Below are 14,954 nucleotides of genomic sequence, written 5' to 3' on the forward strand. Positions count from 1 at the left end.
ACTTATATACTGCTGTAAGAAGCCAGACGCAGCCAATCAAAACCTTTTCCGTTCAGAATTGGGGCGCTGGTACTTCTTGCATTTTGCGCTCGAGAGGGTGGACGGCACATCCCAGGTATCGGGAAAAACTATGGCCCGACATAGTTATACAATTGTGTGAATGTATGTATCGATTCGTATATTATCTACATATATAAATATGTTTATGTATTTGCATGTGTGCGTGTATAGATATATTTATTATGCTTTTCAACTTTAATGAACAGTATCACTTATCGGGAATATATATAGATTTAATAAACAAGTATAAAAATAAAAATACATATAGCTTTCTAAGCATACAATATCGACAAAAAAATTTAATAAACCTTAATAAGCTAAATTCTGTACCAAAGACGAAACATATATAATACTCTTGATAGCATAGCGATCAGTATGTCTTCCTTTTTTTGCTCTTTACCTCCTATTCATTAACCGATTGCTAAATATCATTTCTTTCGTTTACCATCCCCCTATAATTCTAGTACAGTTTTTGTTTTGCATTTTCTATACTAATTTGATGTGCAATAGATTAGTAATTCTGTAAGAATTTATTTTCTCTAAGTAATTTGTTTTTCCTATTTCTATACGTCTAAGGATTCTTTGTTATATTGACGTTTTTGTTTGTATATATTTCAGAAGGCTTTAATAAACGTATGTTATAAAAAAAAGCCGGACCTGCTAAAATTATCTTACTGATGAGTCACATTGTCCATACTATACAGCAAACCGCCACAATTTTATTTCTCTCTTTTCCTGTTTAAAGCTATCTACTTCTCGCTTACGTACAGAACAATCACAGGATTCTAATTATCGACAAGTTCTTCTCTGTTTCATTAACGATTGTCTATGCTTGTTAGAAAAAGTCCATCAACACGACTCCCCATCGTTAGGTTTATCTCAATGCTGGTTAAGGGAAATAAATTTGCATACAGTTTGTAAATTTTAACAACGTTACAAAAATAGGTACTGAAAGAAATTTTAGGTTATGTACTGTTCACATTTTATAATCCTAGCGACTTAATGAATATCATATCAAATTTCTTCAAAGGGGGATACCTTCGAATATTGCAACAAATCATCTGGGAGAGGTATTCCCGTTTAAAAGATATTATTGCCGGGTGCTCGCAACCGATTTAAGAGGTGAAAAGACCGCGTAGTAGATAGAAAGTGAGGCTTCCATTCGTAAAAATTGAATATCGTTCGCCGCCATAACTTACGAAATGACGAGGGGATCCCGCGGTAGGAGAGAATGGCGGCCAGTTGCGCGGGAAGGATTTAAAAGTAAAATGCAATCTCAGCTATGCAAATGCCGCATAAATCGCCGGAAATATGCGGTAACGGCGACCGGTTGTGTGCAATGGATCAAAAGCATTTCGGCGCTCGTTGCGTTTCTTTCCGCATCCTCCTTCTCTGGATAATGTGTCCAACGTAGTTGTTCGTTCAATTTCCGCGCGAGAGCAAAATTTTTGCGCGAACACGTACCGACCTTTTCTTTACATGGGGATTCTTTGCGGTTTTGCGGCAAGGTAACATGTTCTGTTTGGTTCGATCGAAGCTAGACGCGAGATGATCCGAGCTGAACATTTCGGGATTGAGGTTAAACGTGCATTCTCGTTTTGATAGACCGAACTCAAGCTTGGATACGATCTGGGGAAGCTTCTTTTGAGAATAAAATGCGTGTACAGAGTGTAAAGTAAGTATTTGTGACGGCTTTGAGGGATAAAAGCTGTACATATAAAATCTTTCAAGAGCGCGATGAATCTCCACTTGGGTATCAGAAAACTAAGATACAGCGGATAACTAAGTATTACACTTAGTTTTAGTGCAATAAGTTTATAAAACAAATGGTACATTAACGAAATTTATGTGTACTATAATTATTTGTAATATTACGTTATAATAGAATAAAATATGTAATATAACAAACATACAAAATTCAAAGTCAAAATAGTAGAAAAAGTAGTAGGAACGTGAGATAACCTTTTTATTTTTTAACTTAGAAACTCAAAATAGTCATAATTAAAAAATTTTGATGAATTTTAGAGAATTTCATGTGAAATAAGCAGCGTGAGTATAAATATTTAGGACCATGCAAAACCTATGACTTTTTTGCTTTTTCTAAATTGCTGACTTCATTATTTGATCTTGTTTGAAGCTGTACAGGTTCACTAATATAAAATGTCTCATATTGCTACCATCTCCCGATTTTACTTTTTTCTCATTATATTATAATTAAACGCAAAATAACTTTAAAACCCAATTGATATTATGAAACTGCAACTATTATAGAATAACATACCTTCTTGCTTTTCTTTAAAATCACAAAATAAATAACAGAAAATTGCACTTGAACACTCACGCGTAAAAACTTTCTGTTACTTCAGAAACAATAAGCGTCTGTTAAACAATGAAATTAGTACATAACGATGGTTGGTGTTATATGATGTTACTATGATCTTCATATTTTGTTTTCATTCATTGCTATACATGCAGGGTGTCCCGCCACCCATGGGGAAAATTTTAATGGCAGATTTTAGAAGTCAAAATAAAACGAAAATTAAGAATACCAATTTGTTGATTGAGGCTAACAGCAGCCATCGTTATGTACCACTATTCTATTGTTTAACAGACGCTTATTGTTTCTGATGTAACAGAAAGTTTTCATGTGTGAGTGTTCAAGTGCAATTTTCAAATGCAAGAAGTACCAGCGCACTAATCCTGAACAAAAAGGGTTCTGATTTAATACGGCTGGTTTCTTGCACTAGCATATAAGGTACGACATTTGACATACAAAAAGAGACAAACACAAACAGTTGTACGAACAACACTACACGGCGCAACAAACTCAACAACTTGCATATCACTAGATGTGCAGGAAAAGCTACAGCGGTGCCACAAATTGCATCACTGAAGTTGATTTATAATGAGGCCAAAATATCGACAAATATGTATATCTCTAATAATTACCATGTAGGTTAAGTTACGTAATTCAATGTTTCCAAAAACTTCTTGTTTTATTGGTCAAAAGGAATGTAAAAAGAATAAAAGTTTTTAATACAAATGATAAAAGAAATACACATATAAAACAATTCAAACAATATTAATATAAAATTTAATATGTAGCTTTTATTGGAATTCTTCCAAAAGCAATATGTGTATACTGTTTAAAATAACAATTGACTAAATTTTACTGGAAGAAAAAGTAATGTTTCAGTTATTTGGTTTTTAAACAATTTGTTCTTAAATCTCAAATTACAACAGTCGTTCAACGTTGGTAACAGTTCAAAGAACCCATTCGCTGCCAAGCCTATATTATACGAAGCTATTCCCATTGCTATTTATATTTTGAGTGGTATTGTTTACCAAAGTTCTGTTATTTCTTTGTAAAAGCATATATATTATCATACATTATCATTTACATGCATAAAATCAAATGACGAGTATACTCGTCGTTGGCAATGGGAAGGCAACAGGACTCGACATCCTTTTTCGTATTTACGTACGTTTAAGTAGAAAAACAAATCGGAAATCGCGCAGATGGATGAAATAATAAAAATGCAGTAAAACAAGTCACAACTTTCTGAAAATTGGCAAAAGCGAGATTTTCACTGTTGCCGATAACGCAATAATGTATATGTAATTATGCAATATGTGCTTGCATGTATTCTGATCATTTTTTCACTTTAAAAAGGCATTTATTGAGAAAAATGAATATTAATATTAATGTTAATATATTTTTTACATTTGTATATTTATTTTTGTGGCCACAAAAAATTTGCTTATTCAAAAGCCTGTATGTTATAACATATTGAAAGTAGGACGACTATACTCGTATTGGCAACGCATAACACCCTGAGAAGTAGGGGTTATTTTCATTCTACTCAGAGGTGTCAATGATAAATGAAGGTTACCTTCATTCTTCAGTCAGTGTGATTTTTTATTCTTAAACAACGTTTGATGGTGGTTTTTGACACGAATTTAACAACGTATAACTCAAAGTTCTTTAAGGTTATACGTAAACAAAATTATTGATATAAATGTCTAATTTTAGGCTTTAATGGAATTATTAAAGGTTCATGTTTAAGCACCTATTTTGCTCTATAATTTTGACTTCAATCACATTGAAATTAAGTACTTACGGTTTATTGCGATTTATAATAATTTTTTTTGAGCATATAAAGTTAATTACAGATTTTATTTTATCAATTAAATTAATTGGTGAAATTATTTTAAGAATTGTTTGTTTATGTCAGAATGATATAAAGATTTTAGTTGCTCATTCATCAGTAGTTTATATAAAATTATTATCTGGAATGATGACTTTGGAAGAATTAGGTATATTTGATTCTTATATAATAATGATTTCACATGGATTATGTTATGCGGGTTCATTTTATTTAGTTAATGTATGTTATAAGGAATCTAGTAGTCGATTATTAATTATTAATAAAGTTATAATGAGAGTTATACCTAAAATACCTTTATTATGATTAATATTATGTTAATTTAATAGATCAGCACCTTTATCATTATACATACTTTTTAGAGAAATTATACTTTTAATTATTTTATTTAATTTATGTAATTTTTTATTATTGATTTTAATATTATTAAGATTCTTAAGTTGTATTTATTCATTTATTTAGATTTATTTAGATATTTTTTTTTTTTTTAATTCGGGTTTTACGTCGCATCAACCCACGAGTCATTAGTGACGATTAGGACCTATTTCATTCTTCCCTGTCCGGTCATATCCAGTGGTAAATGTTGATGTCTTGTAGGTAGTTTAGGGTCTTTTCTACGTGCTTCTTTGTCGTTAGAGCTTCTGCCGATGTTATTTTATATCTTTTCCTTTGGGTGTTATATATTGTACATTCGAATAGCAGGTGGTTGATTGTAATGATCTTCATGCAGACAGTGCACATTGGTGGTTCCGTTTTCTTAATTAGGTACTCATGTGTGAGTTTGCAATGACCAGTTCTCAGCCTGGACATGATTATCCTATCCTTCCTTCTCATATTGCTGCTAGGCATTATTTGAAAGAAGTCTTGGGTAACGTCGTGTGTTTTTATTTTCTTAGATGTGGTCCATATGTTATTCCATGATCGTTGCTCGATATTGCGTAATGCGACAATGAGGTCTTGGTGTGGGACTTGTCTGTCTGTGCTATTTGGTGAAAGTGCTGTTGCTTCTTTGGCGGCTGTATCAGCTGCCTCGTTTCCTTTGATGCCTTGGTGAGATGGAACCCAGGCAAGGGTTATTTGTTTGCCGTTGTTTATGAGATCCGTATAGGTGTCTTGGATGTCTAGAATGACTTCATGTTTGGTTTCGGGATTTGCGTTTGTTATTGCCATGAGTACACTCATTGAGTCGGTAAAAATGATGGAAGGTTGGGCATTGAGGTTTCGTATGAGGTTAAGAGCTTCAAGAACTGCCCAGGCTTCAGCTGTAAAAATAGATGAGGTTACCGGGAGATGGAATTTTTTGATTGTGGTGCCGCAGATGATGGCCGCTCCTACTCCCTGGTCAGTCTTTGATGCATCAGTGTATATCGTTTGGTGGTTTGGGTATTTGTTACATAGTTGTTGAAAGTTAAATCTGTGTTCTGCGCTGCTTATTTGGTCTTTGGGAAGTTTTGCGAGGTCGACGTTGGTTTCTGGTGTTTTTAGGACCCAGGGAGCTGTTTTCCTGAATTTACATGGAATAGTTGCTGTTGGTATAATCACAGTGGAACTATCGTATTTGGCAATTCTTCCATAGAATGGAATTGGAAACTTGGGTTTTTTAGCTTGCAGGTGGGTATATCTGTTTGTAAATATGTTGCTGTATGTGGGATTATTTGGAGTGGAGGACATTTTGGCTGCGTATTTTAGGCTTAGGTATTTCCTTCTTTGTTCTAATGAAGGTTCTTTTGATTCAAACAATATGCTATTTATTGGACTGGTCCTGTAGCTTCCAGATGCTATTTTTAGAGCGGCGTTATGAATTGAGTCAATTGTTTTCAGAATATTTGGTTTAGCCGAGTTATAAACTATTGACCCGTAGTCGAGTTTGGATCTGATTAAAGCCTGGTAGATTTGTATGATGATCTCTTGGTCAGCTCCCCAGTTATAATTTGACAAAGCTTTTATGATGTTCATTTTTTTTGTGCATGTAACTTTTAAATATTTCATATGTGGTCCCCACGTTAGCTTATGGTCAAAGATGAGTCCTAATATTCTAATACTGTCTACTCTTTCGATTTCAGTATTTCGTATGTGGAGATTAGGGGGAAGTGTGGTTAACTTGCGTTTTCTAGAAAAGATGATGTATTTTGTTTTTTGCGGGGAGAATTTAAGTCCTGATTTTACAGACCATGATAGAAGGTCGTTGATGCTTTCCTGTAAGAGCTCAATGATAGTGGATAGGTTTTTCTCGCTGCAGGTCATTGTTAGATCGTCTGCGAACAAGATTCCTTGAATTGGCGGCTTGATGCTATCTAGAACGTCGTTAATTACTATCAGGAAAAGCGTAACGCTGATTACCGAACCTTGAGGAACTCCATTGTGTATAGTGGTTGGTTTGGAGAAGGTTCTTAGATATATTCTACAATAAAGAAATCGATTCCCTAAAATTGTCGTAAAAATATTGCTAATCGTTTATAGAGATACTATATGGCTCAGAAATAATAAAACTTTTTCCTAAAATTTCTCCGTTACGATAGTATACCTGCTTGAAAGTTGTATGTACAATAAGTCTGAATCGATACTGTGTTATGAATTGGTTGCTTCGTTAAGTAGTGAACGTTTCCCTGTATTTGAATTTTATAAATTTTATTTGACTGAGCCATGGACACATTTGTACAAGGTATATTTACTATTTTACAAATACGTAATGGGCGTAACAATATCCTCTTACCTGTTATAATTCTTTTACTCAATATCTGCTGATTATTTATTAATTTCTTCACTTCTTCCCACCAAGAATAGTTAGATATAATATGTATTGATTACTTGGAAATCTAAAACTTATATCAGTAAAAATTCGTAAAACTTAATAATTTAATTCTTAGTGACGCTGTATTATATCAGCTGGAGGATATTATTTAACATTTGGCGCCAAGAAAGCAATAAGGAGAATAAGAAGTCTGCTCTGATTGAATGCACCACTCAAAATTTGAAAGTTGACCTATCCACTGGTACTCATCGGAAATTAATTTACAGATTGCCAAAGTAATAATTTTGTAAGTTATTTGAAAGTCTTCCAACTGCTCTTTAAGTGCTTGTAATTCGACTTTCAAGCGTTGACGGGTAACCGTTTCAACCCTGTACAGAATTATAGATTATCCAAGGATTGGAATAGCGAACGACTTTGTAAGAGCTGTTGCTCGATTCTGAATTCTACGTGATCGACTCTCATTATTTAATCCCTTCACAATCGTCTTTCAAATTCAGCTCAGAAGTCTAAAAGATGTTTAAAGTTTGAAGACGTTCAGAGAGATAATTGAAAACAAACCATGACCACGCTGAACTTTCTTCGATGGTTTAAATCTGTACAAGTCAAAGATTTTACCTAAAATCATAACCTTACACGTTGCTGAAAATGAAATATGGAACACTGTGATAAGGACACGCTCAAAAAATGTATCGACACCTTATCAAGGATATACGGTAATGATTTTTAAAATGAACCCAGATGTAATTCGTAAGTCAAACATTTATATCCCTCCCAACTCGGGGGATCCCCCTTAGAGCCAGTGAAGCGTGAAAGACGACATTTAAAAAACGATACGAGCTGGGATATCGACAATAATTTTTATAAAAAAAAATACTTTTTTTCTCATTCGCTCTTACTCGCTGTCCTTTTCTTTGGTTGTCGACTACAATCGTCGCACAGTGGGTCAGATCAAAAACTTTAGTGACATTTTAGTATAACTTTTGAACCATTAAAGATATCAAAGTGCGGTTTGCACAGAAAAATATTATAAAATTCTCTCGTTTTAATAATGTATAGAATATTTTGTAATTACTTCTACTATGTCCAATTAATTTTATATTTATGTTTATTTAATTGGTCTCTGCAATGTTCTAAATATAATTGTTTCACACAAATGTAGCAAAATCAACCAGAAGTATATTTCTTATTTGATATATATTATTTTCTTAGACAATTTATATTGAAAAACATTTAGTTTTTGTATTATATAGAAGTATATAATTCAATATTATTTCAGATAATATTATTAAACACTGTAACAAAATATCTATTATACAGGGTGTTCGGCCACCCCTGGGAAAAATTTTAATAAGAGATTCTAGAGGCCAAAATAAGACGAAAATCAAGAATACTAATTTGTTCATGGAGGCTCCGTTATTAACGTTTAAAGTTCCGCCCGTACTGAATTTTTTTCTAGAAAGTGGGTAGGATTTCGGAGGTAGGTCTATTCACCATAAATTATTGTGATTGACTCCCGCAATAGAAGATAACTTTCCAGAACGATTTGAAATTTTTTTTCCGCCAAAAAATTTAATCACACTGTCGAGTTTTCTTAAATATTTGTTTTCCATTTTTAATAATTTGTTTGACGCACTACAGAAAAGTTGTCGAATACTGTTTTGTAGATACCTATGGGCTTTGCTTCAGAAAAAAATTTCAATGAAATACCTTTACTATTGTAGGAGTTATGACTATTTGAAAATTGGAGCAGTTTTAGGGGGTTTTTCTCACTTTACGGTGTCAAGAAACAACTTTCTCAACACATTCAGAATTTCTACATGTTCTCCGATAAAATACGCGTTGTTTGCATTTTGAAAAATTAAAATACTCCAATCCGTTCAGGAATTATGACATTTTAAAGATTCGCATGAAATTTCAGGGAAGCATTTCCGGCCTCACATTAGATTTTCCGTAAAGAATTTTTTTCTCGAAAGTGCGTAAGATTTCGGGTTATGTATATGTACAAAAAATACTTGAAATTGATCCCTGTAAGTAAATATAATTTTCTCAGAATGATTTGAAATTTTTGAATTTAATTTTTTAATAACTTTTTAATGAAGCTTTAATCAAAAAATTGGTATTCTTGATTTTCATCTTATTTTGCCCTCTAGAATCTACCATTAAAATTTTTCCCAGAGATGGCCGAACACTCTGTATTGGGAGGATACAACCTTACCATTTTTGAAGTTATGGGCTGAGTTTCTGCTGTCCTTATTTGAATAATTGCATAGCTTTAGGATCTAACAATTTTCTTCTTCTTTTGCATGATTTTAATCTTATTGTTGACATGAGTGGATCAGATGTTAATAGTAGTCTATGAAAGATGTCTTCATTTGTTGCTGTTCTTGAAATTTTCCAGTGCTTGTAATTTCGAAACTTTTTAAAATCTTTATGCTTTGCTTCCTGTGCTTCTTCCGACAATTGTCCAACTTTGAACATTAATAATTCAAAAAGGTGGACGAAGGTAGTTATGATTTTTATATAGTATCTGAAAGAAAGCATCCTGAAAACATTGAGATATGTTCGAACGTGGAACAACTTGGGACTCAAAAGATATTCCTTGTCAATTATAAAAATATTGACAATTTTCTGTAGTATATTTAACGTTATGTTCCTAGTACATTAAATACAATAACTTCAGCTATAATTAATATGTTCTAATGGAAAATAATGCTGTTTATTGTAGAAAAGAAACGAAGAAAAAAAATTAAACGAGATCGTCAAAATATCGTGAAAAAGAAAGTACATTTTTCGAGCGTCAAACGTACATTTGAAAATGTTAAACTTTAACAGTTCGATACAGCTATAATTTATAATTACTTTTATCAATTCTTTCATTTTTAAGGTCAGTAGATATTTGAAAGGTAATACCAATTGATTACAAATCGATATATGAAAGTTCATTTTTTGGTAAAACGTCACCAAAATCTTCGATCCAGCCCACTGTGCGTCATCAAAAGATAAAGGGGACTCCGAGGCTTAATGATGTTACTGTATGTAAATATCTACTTCTGTTGAATTTCGCCCTCGCTGTACGAAAGATGAACGAGCCAACCTCGAAGTGATATTCATCTTATCATCATATTTACTGTACATGCAGAGCAACATTCATTGTTGAACGCTCTTTTTAAAAGTCACAGTTTCACTTTAACCCTTAAGTGGACTCTCAATCTTAGTCTAGTTGTTAGGCTCATGGGGCCGCCACGGCCTCGCAATGTCATCTTTCTCTTCCACTTACCATGCAACAGATTCTTTAAAATTCCAATTGTTTTATAGTGTAATAAGTTTAGAAATACATGAAGATACTAAAAATTTGAAAACTAAAATAGGTGAGATTAATTGATGACTAATGTTAAATACAGAGTATACAATGCTTCTTTATTTTAAACAGTCATTACAAATTATTTTTGAATATTTTTTGCATATATTTTTATTACATTTTTGGCAAATTTGAAAGACACGTCTTTTTATTAGACACAAATGACAACTTGAACGTTTTATCAGCTTTTCTCGGAGTTCTGTTGATGGGTCAGAAATAATACTTTCTTCAACAATATTTATATTACGTTTTACTGTTTTACTATATTCTCATATATTTGAGATTGATAAATAAGATTGATAGATAAAATTACTAAATAAATTTTTTATAATTAGTCAGTCTTTTGGTCAACCTGTTGAAAGACCACTTCTTCACGGATTTTGATGGACCTGAAATATGTTATAAAGATATTTTGGACAACTTTTTCATATAGGTATAATAGATAATCGAATTCAGTGTAATGATACCGAAAGTTTTTTTCAAATATCTTGGAAAATAAAGTCGATGATTTATTATATGTATAGGGAAAAGTTGTACAAAATATTGTTTTTTGCAACATATTTCAAGGCCGTCAAATTTCGTGAGGGAGCGGTATTTTGACAAGTACACCATTCCTTCGTCACACGTATAAAACTTAGCCGAAAATGATTTCAATACCACAAAATATAACTCCTTCAGGAAAGCACAGTTATCGCTTTGTGACGAAAAACAGGCCTCGTTACTAATTGTAAGAGTCAAATAGCCGCGACTAGTCGTTCAGTAAGCGAAATGATTGAGGCCGCTGCGGCCCCAAAAATTCAACAACTGAATTATTTTATTTAATGTTGATTTTTACCAAATTGGTAAATGGAAATCAACTTTTCTCAAAAGTATTTAAAAAATAATGAGCTAATGGAGGATTACATAAATTTTCAAATAATTACATTGACATATATTAAGCAATTGTTAATTTAAACTTGTGGAGGGCCTCAGCGGCTCCAAGAATCGCACCGAAAGATACAAACCGCTTGCTCGAGGGGATCACGAAGCGAACTTCTCCAATTATAATAAATTGTAGAACAAAACAGGATGAGCCGCGACAGCTATTCCGTCGTTGCTCGTCGGCCTGGCGAAATATCCGGTCTGTTCTAATTATACAGAACAGTTAATAAAAACATTCTGGCCATTGGCCAGCCAGTTTCGAACCGGGGATACGGATACAGAGCAAGCAGAAAAGGGGGCGAAAGCACGGAGATGGACGCGGTGAAAAAAGTCGCTGACACAACGGCCCCGGGCCTATAGCGTCGCTAAGAGCGAACTGGAGGGTGAGTGCAAGCCAGCGAATCGCGTCGTCTGCAGGTTAACCTGCCGGTATACGATTAAATCCATTGTCACGGCAATCGAGGCGAAATGTTTCCGATGCATTAATAACGCATAAATGTCAGGCAGCGAGTAGTTTCTGGCGTGCCGCCAGTGAGCACGCTTCGGGCCTCCTCTATTTAGGAAATCCATCATCCCCTACGGTCAGCCGTCGTTCATGCCTTCGAGCTGATAAATACGCGGTGCGCTGATGCTCGTTAACTTTGACTACGCTCGTTTCGTTTCAGTTAAGAGGGCTACGAGACTGTTGGTTTTCCAGCTGAAATCGTCGAAAACTAATTGATGAATAAGTGAATCCACTTGACAGAATGAATATCAGGTCTGCGAAGGATGAGTGCTATTTTAACCTGTTAACTGGCGAAGAGAAGTTAATTCACGATTCGCAAATGCTTTTGTAATGGAGCAAGATGAGAAAATCTGTAATAATAATTGAATTACACACATTTGGAAACAGTTGAAACACAGGGTTACATTCTATAACGAAAATATTTATCCTCCGATGTATTCCACCATTTATTTTCAAAGCTACTAACATTACGCAACGTTCCTTGTCTTATTTTAATCAAGAAGGATCCATTTTCTTTGGAATATTGTTTTTTAACCTTATAATTACATTCATGAAATAAAAAATAATAAATAAATCTTTATTTTACAAATTTGAATTCAAAATATTAATAACTTCAATCTTTTAAGAAAGTCACAATCAGTTTCCTTAAAGAATCGTTACTAAAATAGAAGATTAAAAATACAGCATTTATGTTAAAACTTACGATTAATGAATTATTAGTAGATCGTAATGCGATCTATTTTATTTAAAAGGTCACACGAGGGCTCAAAACGAGCGGTATTTATACGAATTTTTTACAGGAAATGTATGTATTCCGTTGAAATTACCTGTTTACCATATATAAATCATTTCTTGAACTTTTAGAAACAATTTTTAAAAAATGTTTATATTTATTTGTAACGGAGAAAATCGGGAGAATCATGGTGTACGTACACATAGCCACTAACGAATAACATAATTACAGTGCGTGTTTATTTAATTGCATAGTGGTTAATGCCTGAAAGGATTATTTGTGGACACTTGCGGACACTGTAGACAATCGTGGGGCGTGTATGATCGCGTGTGGGTGATTTTTTTTCACAACATTGTGTATTGGAAGTGACATTCACCCTTTCTGTGTGACAATCTCGTCGGGCGTGTTTTGATATGCCCTTCTGGATTTTCATAAGACACGTTGAATCTTATTCAACGTAAGGTGTTCGCATTTCCATAAGCGGACAAAAATCTAAGGCTGTCGATAACGTCGGTAAGTAGAATTTTTCATGCTGCGTGAGAACCACTAGCACTGGCCTGCTGCAACCTTCCGCGCGAACGCAGCTGTACGCGGATCGCCATTCTACAGGCGGAACTTTAAACGTTAATAACTTTGTACGGAAGCCTCCATCAACAAATTGGTATTCTTGATTTTTGTCTTATTTTGGCCTCTGGAATCGCTCATGTAAATTTTTCCCAGGGGTAGCCGAACGTATATAGGGTGTTGGGTCATCCCTGGGAAAAATTTTAATGGTAGATTCTAGGGACCAAAATAAGACGAAAATCAAGAATACCAATTTGTTGATGGAGGCTTCGTTATAATGTTATTAATGTTTAAAGTTCCGCCTGTAGAACGGCAATCTGCCAACAGCTACGTACGCGTGATAATGGTTCTCACTCAGAAAACTGAGGCTGTCGATACATTACTAAGTAGAGTTTCTCGTGCTGAGTGAGAATCACTATCTCCCGCACGCAGCTGTATGCAGGTTGCTTATCTACAGGCGGAAATTTAAACGTTAATAATTTTTTAACGAAGCTTCAATCAACAAATTTGTATTCTTTATTTTTGTCTCATGTTGCCCTCTATAATCTCCTATTAAAATTTTTCCCAGGGGTGGCCGAACACTTTGTATAATCAATAGTGGCGTCTCATAAACCTTGCTTCCAACGCTTTAAACAACTCGAAAAATCCATTTATACGCAGAATTGTAGAACAGAATATTATCATTGCAAATATGTAAAACGCCATATAAAGAAATACGATTTGCCTGGATACCTGCACATATGTAACAATGGAAGGCTGACTCAGGCACAAAAAGAGCAAGCATACTATAGGAAAATGATAAAATTGTGTCGATTCACCACGATGATGGAAAATAATACCTAAATAAAGAAAATCGAGAATGTACGGATAGGAAAAAGAGAAGTTGGGGCATGTGCTGAACAGATGTGTAGGATGAGGAGGGGCGCGAAAGAGGGTAGAAGAGGTAGTAGAAGATGATGGAAAATGGGAAAAGTTGTTGAGAGAGTTGGAAAAGGTAAAGGAAGAAAGGGCAAAAGAAGGATAGGAATGATGGAAAGAAGGAAGAGAGTGAGAGTGTCAGTGGGACTCTGTCATATTAAGGATAAAATTAAAATTAACGTTTAAGAATTAGGATAAGGTTAGAATAAGAATTAGTACTCTGTATAAAGTAGATGTAAGGCTAACCTAAGGAGGGAAAGATAGCGTAAGGACGTGGTGTAAGGACGAACGAGGCGAGGTAGAAAAATTTAAGAATGCGGAACGGATAGAATAAGGGTGCAGCGAAGAAATGAGATAGATAGAGAGAGAGAGAGAGAGAGAGAGAGAGAGAGAGAGAGAGAGAGAGAGAGAGAGGAAGTAGAAATAGGGTTGAAATAAATTAGTTTTAAGTAGTTTTAAGTAGTAATAAGGAAGGTTATTTGTAAACCCCGAATATTTTGTAGGCAAAAATAAATATATATGATAATGACGTGACTTAAATAAAAAAATCTATGATCTAAAACAATACATAAATAAACAGTGGAATCATCGATATAACAAAAACCCAATACAGTCTTGAACTTCATAGAAGGAGTTCTAATAGGTAAAAACTATTGTGACAAGAAAAAAATGAAAGAGGAAAAAGTTTTATAGCTGTCTATGCTTAATAGGACAGTGTATATTAATTTCGCATATTTACATTATTTTGCGAGAAATGAAGGTGAGCTTCAATTTTTTAAATGGAATACCATATATTTTTTTATATCATATGAAAGTATGTATCAAGACAACGATCTTCATGGCCTTCGACATCATAGAAAATCAGAAATAAAAGAAGTTTGAATATTTCATAACATTGTGATTATCAGAACTCTGTATTAGTAAAATTACAAAAGATGTTTATTATGATTTTCTTGTGCACGAATACACATTTTACC

The 14,954-nt window shown here is 33.9% G+C and overlaps 1 protein-coding gene and 1 pseudogene across 1 annotated transcript; one reads left to right on the forward strand and one right to left on the reverse strand.

Moving 5' to 3' along the window:
- The first annotated feature begins 4,099 nt into the window (after positions 1–4,099).
- On the forward strand, positions 4,100–4,688 carry LOC143345646 (NADH-ubiquinone oxidoreductase chain 4-like; annotated as a pseudogene).
- Positions 4,689–4,790: 102 nt separating this feature from the next.
- On the reverse strand, positions 4,791–6,470 carry LOC143345647 (uncharacterized). The gene has a single exon (XM_076773008.1). The coding sequence runs from the start codon at positions 6,468–6,470 to the stop codon at positions 4,791–4,793; it is 1,680 nt and encodes a 559-aa protein (XP_076629123.1).
- Between the last annotated feature and the right edge of the window lie 8,484 nt (positions 6,471–14,954).

This window comes from Colletes latitarsis, chromosome 9 (genome assembly GCF_051014445.1).
Source record: "Colletes latitarsis isolate SP2378_abdomen chromosome 9, iyColLati1, whole genome shotgun sequence".
Lineage (NCBI taxonomy): Eukaryota > Metazoa > Arthropoda > Insecta > Hymenoptera > Colletidae > Colletes > Colletes latitarsis.

Excerpts from the sequence above, each read along its gene's own strand:
- LOC143345647 (XM_076773008.1), bottom strand. The coding sequence starts at position 6,470 with ATGACCTGCAGCGAGAAAAACCTATCCACTATCATTGAGCTCTTACAG.